The sequence below is a fragment of the Agrilus planipennis genome, unplaced genomic scaffold (genome assembly GCF_000699045.2).
Source record: "Agrilus planipennis isolate EAB-ADULT unplaced genomic scaffold, Apla_2.0 scaffold159, whole genome shotgun sequence".
NCBI classification, from domain to species: domain Eukaryota; kingdom Metazoa; phylum Arthropoda; class Insecta; order Coleoptera; family Buprestidae; genus Agrilus; species Agrilus planipennis.
In genome coordinates this window covers 179,711-193,222 of record NW_020438919.1, presented here as the reverse complement: position 1 = coordinate 193,222, position 13,512 = coordinate 179,711, and the positions used below count along the sequence as shown (strand labels likewise).

The following is a 13,512-nucleotide window of genomic DNA, read 5'->3' as shown; positions in this document are numbered from 1 at the left end:
TATCGAAATAACAAATAATTTAGTTTAGTAATCAATAAATAATACAAATTAGGACAAACGTCCCATCCCAATACAATTTTAATTACTAATTTTCATTAGGTTGTTTTTTTTATACTTACTAAAATTATTATTATTGTTGGTTTTTCCTTTTTATCTGGTAAAATTACTTGGCACTGCCTGGTATCCGGTACCAGACCGGAAGATGAAATAGTGCCGGATGCATTGGGTATTGGATCCAAAGCGGGTATCCGGTCCATATCTATAGTTACAAATGTAGATAAACTTTTTTATTTTCGAAAATCATAACTGATATTAGAATAGGCACTTGGTTGTAAATATTCTGCTTTTTAAAAATAATTTACATTAGGTCACGGAGAGTTTAATTGTAGAGTTTCGAAAATCAGCAGCAAAAATCCAATAAAACATATGGAAATTCTTGTATTAATAATTCTTAATTTTGAAAATTTCCATTTAATCTATCATATATTGACTAAAGGAAATGAGTGATAAATGTCGTTTATAGTTCTTTTTGAGTTTGGAAAAATGCATTATTTTTAAGCTGAACGATTACATCTTATATACTGCTTCCAAATAGATTTCAGTGATTTATCTAATAATAATATACCTATCTATCTCGTTTTCTATACACTAGTGAAGAATTGTAAACCGAACATAGGGATATTTTAGTATAAGAAATTATTAAAGGGCGGCATCATTTATTAAAAAGTACGATGTGGTATAAGGAAATTTGTACAAACACCTTCAGTCATAGAAAATACGACAAATGGCGCTGTAAACGCCATCTGTAGTACAGTGCTACATTTTAGGATTACGTATGCTTCAACAAGGTCCATTTAAATGTATGGATATCTACTTGCTGAAACAAATCCCGGCGTAGCTCACCTCAACGTGGTAGGCACGTTACCATAATCGAATAAAATAATTCGAAGTGGTCTGTATTCTGTCGAAACTGCCAGACGCGGATCNATTATTGGTAAAATGGCATGACCTATGTATATAAAAAAGATTTGAGTGATAATCCAGAATTAAAAAAGTAATCTCAATAGGAATACAATATCCTGTTGGTCGTTAAAAAGCCGTAAACGTATTTAAACAGAATTTGTGCGCGATATGGGAATAATTGTTATCGTTAAAGTTTATTCTCCGTGATATGATCTCATGAAACAATATTGAATCTTTCAATTCGTTTCGTATCATAAATCAAATAATGGAGACCATATTACAGAACCCTCAATCGAGTTTTATATTGAATAGGTAATAACATTAAAGTTTTAATATTTTAAAATTCACGTGTTATTCGAAGGATATAATACATGTTACTAACTCTGCCAACAGTAAAATCTACTTGAACATAAGATCTCAACATCATTTTGTCGTCAAGCAAAGTTACTATATTACACTTATTCATATCGAATGTTAATCCGTTTTAATTACATCAATTTTCAATTAGTATTCAGATCATCTTCATGTTTACAGATATTGGTTTTGGATCGTTTGCATATATTTTTGATTATTATTGTTGTTTCAAAAGCCGAATTACAATCTGTGTAAACAACATTAATTTGCCTAAGTTCTGGCCTTGTCCTTTAGTTTATCTTTAGAAAAAGTGATTTCTTTCAAAACCTAAAACGCATCTGTATTACAGCGGTTAACGTTATGTTCTTAGTATTAAAAACTGACCTAAAAATATAAGTACCATTATTAGTAGTTATGTCATCTAAATACATGGAATTCTGTAATTTAAACAAGCGATTTCTGCTATTAAGAAATTTCCAAAAATATATAGAATTTTCTTGAATCTCATTCTAAGACCGATCCAGGTATAAAACTATTCATCATTATCATAAGGTCGCCAGTCCTAGGACTGGTTGGATATGCACCTGCACTCTTATCCTGAGCTAATCTTCGCATTTCCTCTATACTAGAACAACCTGAATCCTTAACTATTTGCGAACAGTAATTTAATCCAGGTGTACCTCTACTCCTCTTAACTCCTGTTTCTGCCTTTAAGATGTTTCTGAGTAGCCCTTCATGCTTGAGAAGGTGTCCTACTAATGTCCTATTGCTATATCGCCTATTTCTTCTTGACTTCCATACTCCTCTGTTCTCCTATTCTTTCTAACACCTCTTCGAATTTCTAAATTTCTTTTTATTGAAGACGATTCCATTTACGACCCTGCGCTATCTTCTGCTTTATATACATACTACTTCTTCCGTCCTGACTTATCTGACTTCCTAGATACCTGAAATCAGCCACTTCTTCTAATCTTTCATCTTCTATCTTTGCATTCGCTCTTTCCCTTGTTTTTCTTCCCTTGTATACCAGTATTTTTGTTTTACTTTTATTTATCTTTATACAATACTGTTTTGTCAACCCCGCTTCTATTTTATTTAAAGCTCCTCCTTGCTAGATGCTAATACTGCTATATCACTTGCAAATGTAAGCATACTAATTTTTTGCCCCTATATATCTTATCTATGCCTATAGTTGTACTGTCTTTAATGATTATCGATGTATAGATTAAAAAGTAGCGGGGTGACAGTCTGCATTCCTGTCTGACTCCCTTCGTAATATTTACACCTCTATAAAACTATTGCAAGATATAAAATATCATACATTTTTGTTTATAACAAACCAACCATATTGTCAATATTGAGACTGTTATCGTCAATAAATGACCAGTGTAACTTATAAAGATAAGCAGATGAAATATGATAATTACATTTAGAAAAATGAAAATTGATAAAATCAAATGCAAGTTTCTTTGAATATGATAAATTAATGTTAAACGCCTATTACATGAGTCATCATCTTCATTTTCACCACCAAGTGATGAAGTGGTTGGGGGGAGGGGAATTATGGGTGAATTAACCAATTTTATACCTAATGAATTTTTTCCAATATTGATACGAACATCACAAATCATAAATTTATAATTAATATTGCTAACAGTTCTTAGTTCAGAAATTAATTTTCGTTTACTAATATTAGAGTTCTGTTATCAAAGCCTCTATCCTATCTAAGTTTATGATCAGTTATCAGCCCCTAAGTCAACAAGCAAAGTATTGACTAGATATATAATAAAGGAATAACTTCTTGTGTCTAAATTCATACGGTTTTATAAATATTTATATGCTGTTAAAACACAAGCTACTCTTAAAAAAAAGTCTTCAAAATAATTGTGGTGAGACTTTACCCCATGAAAAGGAGGTTGTCCGGAGTGATTTAGGCCACTTTTTTTCATATGAGCAAAGTCGCGGAAGAAAATTAATATTTTACAGGGGTAGTTTTCCCTTATCATCAGATTGTATTAATACACAGGTATTGACAGGAATTAATCTTCTTGACCTGCTGGATTAATAAAATATTCAAAAAGCTATTATTGTACACCTGCGCATTTCTCAGTGAAATCAATAATAAAACTTGCATTAATAGAACCACGTATAAATATTTGAATAATTATAAAGCTAAGTAAGCGATTATTTGTTTTATTTAATAGACGACTGTTTGTAGTGTGTACAACCATAACAACTGCATTTTTTATTAAACATATTTCTTACTACCACCTATATTTATTTATTAATAGCTTTTCTCCGCGGCTTCGCTCACAGAAATTAATATTGTTTTTCCACAAAACCTTTTAACTTCCAATTCACCCCTACAAAGTTTTAATTTTATATAATGTCGCCATCTTAGATTTCAGATACAAACGTAGCAACAACATTTCATCCTTAAGGGTTGATTTTTAAAAATTGCCAAAACACGTATTTGCTTAATTTTAACAATGAGTATTTATAGAAACTTCGAGTAAGTCCGTCTACAGATAAAATGTTTTACGGTTTTCTGGGAAATTTTTCCAATTTTTNAAAATAATTCGAAGTGGTCTGTATTCTGTCGAAACTGCCAGACGCGGATCGCGATTTCGATCTTTTTGGATCTCATCAGCGCGTCGCAGGCAGTTCCGACAGAACGCGCTGTTAAGGCAGCAGGTAAAAGTTGGTCTGTGTTCTGTCGGAGCTGCCTGCGACGCTCTGATGAGATCCAAAAAGATCGAAATCGCGATCCGCGTCTGGCAGTTTCGACAGAATACAGACCACTTCGAATTATTTTATTCGACCTTCAGTCATCTTTTCATATAAAAATAATGTAATATACATAAGTTTAATAAATGCAGTTAAAGCCTTTGTTCAAAAGTTTTTAAGAATTCGGACAATTTAGGACAGTTTTTAGTTTCGTCGGGTAAGGTACCCAGTGAATTTTCAAGTACTACGAAAACTTAAATGTACGCCACTGTACGTATGCGAAAGCCTGGACAGATCCTTGGGTTTCGAGAGTTGACCTGTCTCCTTTCTAAGAATTTTACGTGAACAAATTTTGAACAGGCTCTAGTACTACATTTTTAATAATATTGTCAGAAAAGTAAAATTTTGCGGTGGTAATTTTACGTCGCAGTATTTTATCTCAGAAAAACAGTTCTAAAAATATTTAAAAAATAAAGAGTTGTAGAGTTTCTGATGGTTTTGCGGAGAGTTCTGCAAAAAAAATTGTGCAAATATTGTTGGGAAGCAGCAATTAAACAGTTGTATTAAAGACTTCCCATATATTTTTACGAGATTTCGATTATTTAGAAGTCAATTGACAAATTGGGTCAATAAACATTGGTCTATGAGTTTGAGGCTTCAAAATATGTTATCGCCGAATTTAAGTCCTGGTAGTAGTACAAGAATCCCGACGTGCAAACCGAAAATAGGATATTTGGTGAGTTACAAGTCTAAAAATCACTGTCTCGCATTAGGAATCTACAGCAGTTCTGAGTATATCAGATTGAATATTTAACATCCCTGGAACTCTTTCCCATAAGGACAAGTAGGTAGAAGTTTCATCAGAAATGTGTTTCACAAAAAAAGGAAAAAAGGACCTCGATAGCTCTTTTGTCTCTATCCATGTCACTGCCATTTATAGAGCTGCATATGACTTGCCGACTCTATTCTGTTATCTTAATGCTTTTTCCATCTTATAACTTTGGGATGTTTGCCATTTTTCGACTCAAAATGGGATAATCGGCGGGTTGCAAGCTTAAAATCAGTGTTTTGTGTTTTTGCCGCAATTTTGGCCAGAACTATGCCCGACTGAGTATTTGACAAACTTGGAACTTTTGTTTTTCACTTCAGTCCAGGGTGCTGGGCATTTTTCAAACTAAAACAGGAGATTCAGCGAGTCAAGAGCCTACAAAACGCAAATTCAAATTCAAATCATGAGTATTTACAGAAGTTCTGGTCAGAAGTGATATTCCCGACTGAATATCTTACCGTTTTTCCGCCCCAGAAAAATGGGTTCAAGATCATAAAGTCGTCAGTCCTAAGACAGGTTGGAGACACACCTCCCCCTTTTCCTTTCATGAGCTAATCTTCACATTCCCCTAAAACTAGAACATCCCATATCTTTAAGTAATCTAATCTAGGTCTACCTCTACTCCTCTTAACTCCTGTTTTTGCTTCTAATATGTCTCTAACAAGCCCATTATGCTCGAAAAGGTATCCTACCAACTTATCTCACCTACTTCCACAGTGACCTTTGTTCGCCCATTCTTCTCTATCCACGATGTCCTCATCATTCGCCTTTTCTTTTCCGCAGTACCCACCGTCCATGTAAGCACCCGCCGCGTTCCAGACTATAGCCTTTGGCCACTAAAATATGCAACCCGGAGGTAGTTCTGCTCAGAATTATTGTAAATACTGATGCTTAGTTCAAATTTGGCACTAATGTATTTTGAATAAGCTACGAACCAGTACGTCAACCTCTTAGTGACTGTATTTTTTAATTAACGTATAAAAATCGAGTTCTCGCGAAAATACGAGAGGATTTTTCACTACAACTCTTTAGTAGGGATGGCCAGAACTCCTAGTAAAACATGAAAAAGAAATTTTACAAAATCTTCAAATTTTGCGCAGATTTTTTGCAGAACTCTTTGCAAAACAGTAGGGACCCGAAAACTGTGTGTATCAGAATTGCTTTTCTGGGGGTAAAAGGACGCGGCACCCTTAAACTTCATTCGTTTGATAGTAAAAATACAGAACTATCGGTGTACGCCATCAAAAACTGTAAAACTATCACTAGGAGAATAGAACCCATCAGAAAAAAACAAAATTGATGAATTAGGGGTGCCAACTTCCTGGCGATCGTTTCAATGTGTTGCAAGAATAAAATTATCGTTTTCAATTTTTAATCTCAGGGACGTAGCCAGTTTTTTTTTGCATGATCCAATAGTTATACACTAGAACCTCAATAAGATAAAGACCAAGGGAAACGTAAAATAATTTGAGTTATAGAGGTTTTTACTTACTAAGGGTTTAAGTTTAAGCTTTAAAATTATGTCTTTCCAGTAACTTAGCAAACTCTTTAGTTTTTTCCTTTAGTATAAGTCCACTAACACTAATGTTTTCTTCCTACACTGTCTAAACTATGTACACAACCATTTTTCTAAATTATGAACTCAGCAATTCTTCGTCTATTACATAGAAGACTTTCTCTCTATTCAAACCACTTTTCACTGCTTACTGGGATGCGATGTCCAAATTATTCGTTTAAGTTATAGAGCAGGGATGGCGAACCAATGGCACGCGTGCCATTAGTGGCACGCGACACAATATTTTGGGCACGTCACTAATGTTTCTGTCATTGATTTTTTAATCAAGGAATTTTCAGCAAGATTTTCTCACTTCAAAGAATTATCGGAAATACTAATACGAAAGTTTATTATGTACCCTGGTGTGACATTTGATAAAATAAATTGAAGAATATGAAATGCAGCTGATTGATTTCCAGTCTAGTTCAATATGATTCAAAAAGTTGTTGGAACAAGGAAAGAGTTATAAATAATTGAAACAGAAAGACTGACGGGTAATACAAGTGAAAATGCTAATAACAAAATTTTGGAAACATGGAATGCAATAACAAATACATTTAATTTTTTGAAAAAGCTGGCATATGATATTTTAATAATGTTTTCATCAACCTATGCCTGCGAGTCATCATTTTCAGAGATTAATAACATCAAAAACTCGCAGTTACAAACCGTCTTACAACCCTAACGTANTTAACTTCCAATTCACCCCTACAAAGTTTTAATTTTATATAATGTCGCCATCTTAGATTTCAGATACAAACGTAGCAACAACATTTCATCCTTAAGGGTTGATTTTTAAAAATTGCCAAAACACGTATTTGCTTAATTTTAACAATGAGTATTTATAGAAACTTCGAGTAAGTCCGTCTACAGATAAAATGTTTTACGGTTTTCTGGGAAATTTTTCCAATTTTTTTTTCATAAGAACCTTCCTCGGACTTGAAAGAATATTAAAAAAAAATATCAAAATTAGTCCATCCCTTCTCGAGTTTTGTGCTTAGCAACACATTTAGTGATCCATTTTTACAAGTATAGATTGTAATAACATATTGATTTTATCGACAACGAGTACCGTTTAATTAACTGAAAATTGGGGGATGAATAGTAAAATTACTGAGAAATAGAGCGTGGATCTATTATTCAACGAAATACTGTATGCTTGTATCTTTTTTATTTATGCAGTGTACTTGACTTAAAACAGTTCGTACTTAACTGCTGGGTTATAGAATACTGACAAAAAAAAGGAAGTATGGCCTCTAAATATGATAAAACCACATAGTGTCCCTTTTTTAAAGAGTGTGTTGTTGAGTAATCGTAAAAAAGGCACTCCCTTTAGTTTTTTCTAAATAACTCAAAAACGAAGCAATTTTCGAGATTTTTACGAGAGTACTTTTTTTAGAAAACTGGATTTTCCAACGAAATTAATTTTATTATTTTCTTTTTACCATTTCTAGTAAGCAATAGTAGTAGTCCGTTTTTGAGTAATCCTAAAAAAGGCACTCCCTTCATTTATTTTTAAATAACTTAAAACAATTTNGCTTAAATGTGAAATTGGGTGCAAAAGAATACAATTAAATCCTCTGTCGGGAAAAAACGAAATGACTTTCCGAACAACCCTATAAATTCCAAGCGGGCAGAAATGATTTATACGAATTTGCCAATTTCCCTATAGTAGGTACGTGATATTTTCCAAAGATGATATCGCCTTTTGTGATTGCATTTTTTCTATGTATGCATTTCGGTTTTTAACTTGTCATTAGTGTATAAAAATGTGCGATTGTCCATTACTAACAATCAATGGTGAAGAATAATTATATATATTTCAAAACCAATCGATACAAATTGCGCCTGTATTTAGAAAATAATGTAAGATAGTAATGAAAATCAAAGTTACATTTCTTTTGGTAATAAATATCTGATAAACTGTAATGAGGTTTTACGCTAGTTTGTTTGCTGTTTAAAAATCTATAATGGACTCAAGTAGTTAATATTGTAGCAACTAAAATTGTGGTATTATCGACGATACAGTTTCAATTAAAATTTTATTAAAAACCATCCTACAGCTGCTTCGTCCATGTAGGATAATTTTCGAAGAGTACCTATAATTTATTGATTAATAATATATAGTAGGCAGTCCAAAGGCAAGGCGTTCATGAAAGTTTATATCCTCAACTTTATTATATATGACACCATTGCAATGGGTTTAAAAAATGATAGTTTTAGAAGTTGCATTATCTAGCATCGTATTTGATACGCTACGAAATTTAATTTTTAGCATGTCGGAGCCGTATTTGTCTGGTACTTTTTTAAATGTTCAGCCCGTATTGTTCATTCTTATTGTCTAATTTCATCTCCTTCAGAATGCGTTTGTTTTTTGTTCATTATAGTAATTAGTTTCTAGGTTCTAGGACAATTTTGCGGTTAATTAAATGGTATAATTCCATATCAGAGATCATATATTTAAAACTAGTTATTTGTTATTAACCTTGACGTATCTTGTTTGATGTGTAATTCTATCATTGTTCGTTAAGTGAAATCAAAAACATTACGGTTAAATAAATTCAAGAATGTATGATCGTGTAAATTATACTAGCAATGCAGTCTTAATATTGTAAGATGTATGTAGGAATATAATTAAAGGTGTATGTTTGGAGTGCGGCGCTGTACAGGTGCGAAATATGGACGGTGAGCGTGGCGGAAAAGAAAAGGCTAGAAATATTCGAAATGTGTTGTTACCGGCGAATAATGAGGATACCGTGGATAGAGAAGGTTAGAAATGAAGAGGTATTAGACAGAATAGGAGAACAGAAGACTCTATCGAAGTCAATAAAGAATAGGCGAGATAGGTTGATAGGACACCTTCTCAGGCATGAAGGACTAGTCAGAAACATATTAGAGGCGGAAACAGAGTTAAGAGGAGCAAAGGTAGACCTAGATTAGATTACTTTTTACAAATACTTAAGGATATGGGATTTTCTAGTTTTAGGGAAATTGGAAGATTAGCTCAGGATAGGAAGGAGTAGAGGTGCGTGTCTAACCAGTCTTAAGACTGACGACTTTATGATGATGATAATTTGCATAAGATGCTGGGAAACCACATAAGAACTAGAACCAGGGGAGACGGAGCCAGAATCGTCCCGGCGTCCTCCCGAATACCATGCAATGTTCTAAGAAATCTGTAGGCGCCTGTTATTTATATTTCGACTTGAAAATATTTTACCTTTTACCTGTGTATATAAAATTTTGGTTTGTGGCTTCATCGAAAGGCTCTGTTTGAGGGGTAAAACAATACAACAGGTCTATTGTGTGGAATATAAACACGTGTGAATACAGTTCGTGAATAGAGCGCTTTGTGTATGCTTTATGTTTGGGTTTTGATCTATGCTATTCAGTACTTACAGTTAGATTGATAATGTTATTTTATTAGCAGATATCCTTTTAATTTGAAAACTGGCAACTTTAAATTCATTAAATAGAGTGTTTACGCATTGTATGAATACGAAAGTTGGATACATGCCAATGAAAATACAGGACGTTAGCAGTACAGGTGTCACAAGTCACATGGGCAGATATTCGGGAATCTGACGTTTTTAAGTTAAATTAAATTTATAATATGTAAATATGCGTATAGTTAATGGAGTGTCTCGAAAAACAGTACCTAAAGGTAAAATGTAATGACATATGTTACTGAAACTGTACCCGAATGTTCTGGAGTTTATACTCTTATACCTAAACATATGAATAAAGTAATGGTAGGACGGGTGTGATAGATTCTGCCATTTGTTATTAATCCTTTTAAAACTGTATATCTTTTGCAAAACAGGGTTTTCAGAACTTTGTATTATCTGTGAAATTTAGACTTAGATAACACAAATCTTTTTAGTCATAAACTTAATACCTGATTATTATTATTGGCATCCCATTGTGGGGATCATAGATGATCCTTCCCTTATTATTTAATTAATCAGTTTGAATTTTGTTTATGTTCGATTTAAGAAAATTTATGTTTCTTGGAGGCGAGTGCGCCATGAAGCCGGGGAACGTGCCTTTTTCTTGAAATGAAATATTATAAAACCGACGCAAATGTTACATCAAGTAACTTCTGAGTGTAAATCGAGCGTTTGTGCCTACTCTTGGTACCCATTTTAATTGTTTGTATCAGCGAAGAAGGAAATAAAACTATTGCCTATTGTTAACATCTTGAATGATTCCAAATTCGAAAACAACCTGCAGGGTTATAAAATCTAACCGAATAATAATTAACCTGTAACGTGTAATTTATAATCGATATTAAATCCTTCCCCATCGTATGTAAAAATATAGATATACGTAAATAATGTTCATTTATAAGTGTAATTAATTGCTTCATTATTTTTTTTTCAGGTCGTATGCTAATGGAATTAGTTCCTGATAAAGGTGGACGAAAAACAACATGAAAGAATGGCGATGGCCAAACATTGCCTTTGTAATCTTTGGCTTCTTCGTCTGTCTTTCAGTGTGGCATGTCATAAACGACCCAACGTCTATAACGGTTTTGCACCAATATGACATTATTCCTGTTTACACCCTTAACACGGAAAATTTCACGAAGTTGAACTATCCTTTGGAAACTCTTCCACCATTAGACTACCGTAAACTTATCACGATCAGAGAGTTTCGTTATAACATATTCAACAACGTTTGCAACAACTCCATTCCGTTTCTGTTAATTTTAGTACATTCTGCTCCTGAAAACGTCGTCAAAAGGATGACCATACGAGAAACCTGGGGTCAGAACACTAAGGATGTGAAGGTGGTGTTTCTTATAGGAAACGTTAGTTTGGATAAGATACAGTCACAACTGGAGACAGAAAATGAACAATACCGAGACTTAATTCAAGGAAACTTCCTTGATGCATACAGGAACATGACATTCAAGCACGTCATGGCGCTCAAGTATGCGATTTACCATTGTCCAAAGGCCAAATACATCTTAAAGACTGACGACGACATTTTTGTTAATATACCAACACTTTTAACTTTTTTAAAGGAAGAACTATCGCCGTACGGTGCTGAAAATTTATTGTTGTGCGCACTGTTACTCGAATCAAGTAGAGTTAAAAGAACGTATCGTTCTAAGTGGAGGGTATCATTTAAGGAATATTCTGGGAGATACTATCCCCCGTATTGCAGCGGATATGCAATCATGTACTCTCCAGACGTGGTATTTACTCTCTATAAGGAAGCTCAAAAAGCTCAGTATTTTTGGATCGACGACGCTTATATAACCGGTCTGTTAGCACAAAAGGCCAAAATATCGCACACTTCGGTCGAGAATTTAGTTTTAAATAAAGAGGAAATGCGTGAAGTTCTGAAGACGGGTAACTGTCACAACTGCTCAAAAAACTTTCTCTTTGGCCAGCCCGATCTTACTCGGGATGAAATTTTGAAAATGTGGAAGTTTATCATGCAACAACAGAACATTTCTAGTAGTATAGGAGGAACGCGGATGACGAGGTGACTCGTGGATTTTACGCTATTTATTTTCGTCTCTTTACAAAGGAATGCCATTTTTTTTAGAAAAAAAATCTGTACTTAATATGAGCCTTTAAAAAAGAACTCAAATAATGCGAGCTGTTTTCAAATTCCTCTTTTGTTCTTATTTTTATAGTATATGCTGATGTGGCGTCTCGGGGTGGTTCACATAGGGGGTGCTTAATTTCAACATTAGTAGGTGTATGTAATGGTTTATTTTTCAAACGTAACTGCTCCCTTTGTTTACCCTGATACTGCAAATATTTTTTTAAGCAGCAAAACAAATTACAACAGGGAAATATATGAAGTAAATATTTTTCCTTATATACATATATATTTCCTATACACATATATTTATTTTTTTACTTTTAATTTATTAATGATTAAATTGCTCTTCAATTATTATCCATAATTATAATTTTAGTAATAGCAGAAATCGGTTTGCATTTCCTAAAATACGTATTTCATAATACTATTTAAAAATTAGTTTCACTACAATATTTATATGCTTTACTTCTTAAAATTACAACTTAGATAAGGAAAAGTGTAGAAAAGTGCCTAAACTGTTTATATTTTATAGATTGGTCTTTAAAAGAAAATGTAAATTTAGTTACTCTATTACCTAGAAATTGATTGTATAAAGGAAAATTAATAACTAAGAAATTCTATCATCATCGAAGGGTCATCAGTTCAAAGACTGGCTGGAGACGCACTTCCACTTCTTCCTATTCTGAGCCAAAAACTATATCATCCCACATCTCTGTCTTTAAACAAAAATCTGATCCAGGTCTTCTCCTGTCCCATTTTTTTCCTGTTTTGCTTCCAGTATATATAGCCCTTTATGTCTCCAATAGGTGTCATCTTATTCTATCTCTCCTTTCCTTTGTTCACATCCATATCGTCCATTGTTCTACTTTTTTTAATACCTTTTTAATTTTAATATCATTTCATTATCTTCCTTAAATACATTTCTTACCGCGTTCACCATCCACGTTTTACATCCTTGTGTAGTTGTGCTCAAAAATACATTTTTAACAATCTTTTCCTAATTTCCAAAATATTGAGTGCAATAAATTAATTTATCCCAGAGAAAATCTTCTTTTGTTTGACTAAGTTTAAAGGGTCCATATTCTAGTACCTTATAAAAATTACGAAGTACCTAGATACAAATATATTTTTTTCTCAAAAAAGTATATTAAAACTAACAAGATAGATATACATATAAAAAGGTATACATTTATTGTACTTTTTGTTTAATTACATAGGATAATTATATCTATACAGGTACTGGTTAAAGTATTATTACTATTATGTAATGGGAAGTAGTTCAATCACATTTTAAAACTTCAAATGTTAAAATTTTTACATACATTTTAGTGTGATAAACAGTTAAAATAATGAATATAAGATGATAAGCTTTTCAACAGTATTTTATCGATAGCAGTAATCATTACCAATAAACCATATTAAAAGTAATTCTCATGTAGCAGTTTAATCAAAATTATTTATTTTTCTACAATCTGCAATGATCTGTTATTTATTTATTTATTTGTTTCGTGTCATAAGATCT

General features: G+C 32.9%; 1 protein-coding gene across 1 annotated transcript in view; it reads left to right on the top strand.

The window, feature by feature from the left end:
* The window catches only part of LOC108737401 (beta-1,3-galactosyltransferase 5-like), a 14,330-nt gene extending 828 nt beyond the window's left edge, over positions 1 to 13,502 (top strand). The window contains exon 2 of the mRNA XM_018470230.2: positions 10,812 to 13,502. Coding sequence (XP_018325732.1) covers positions 10,861 to 11,928 — 1,068 coding nt within the window. The 5' untranslated portion in view covers positions 10,812 to 10,860 and the 3' untranslated portion in view covers positions 11,929 to 13,502. The remainder of the gene's footprint in view (positions 1 to 10,811) is intronic.
* The last annotated feature ends 10 nt before the right edge of the window (positions 13,503 to 13,512 follow it).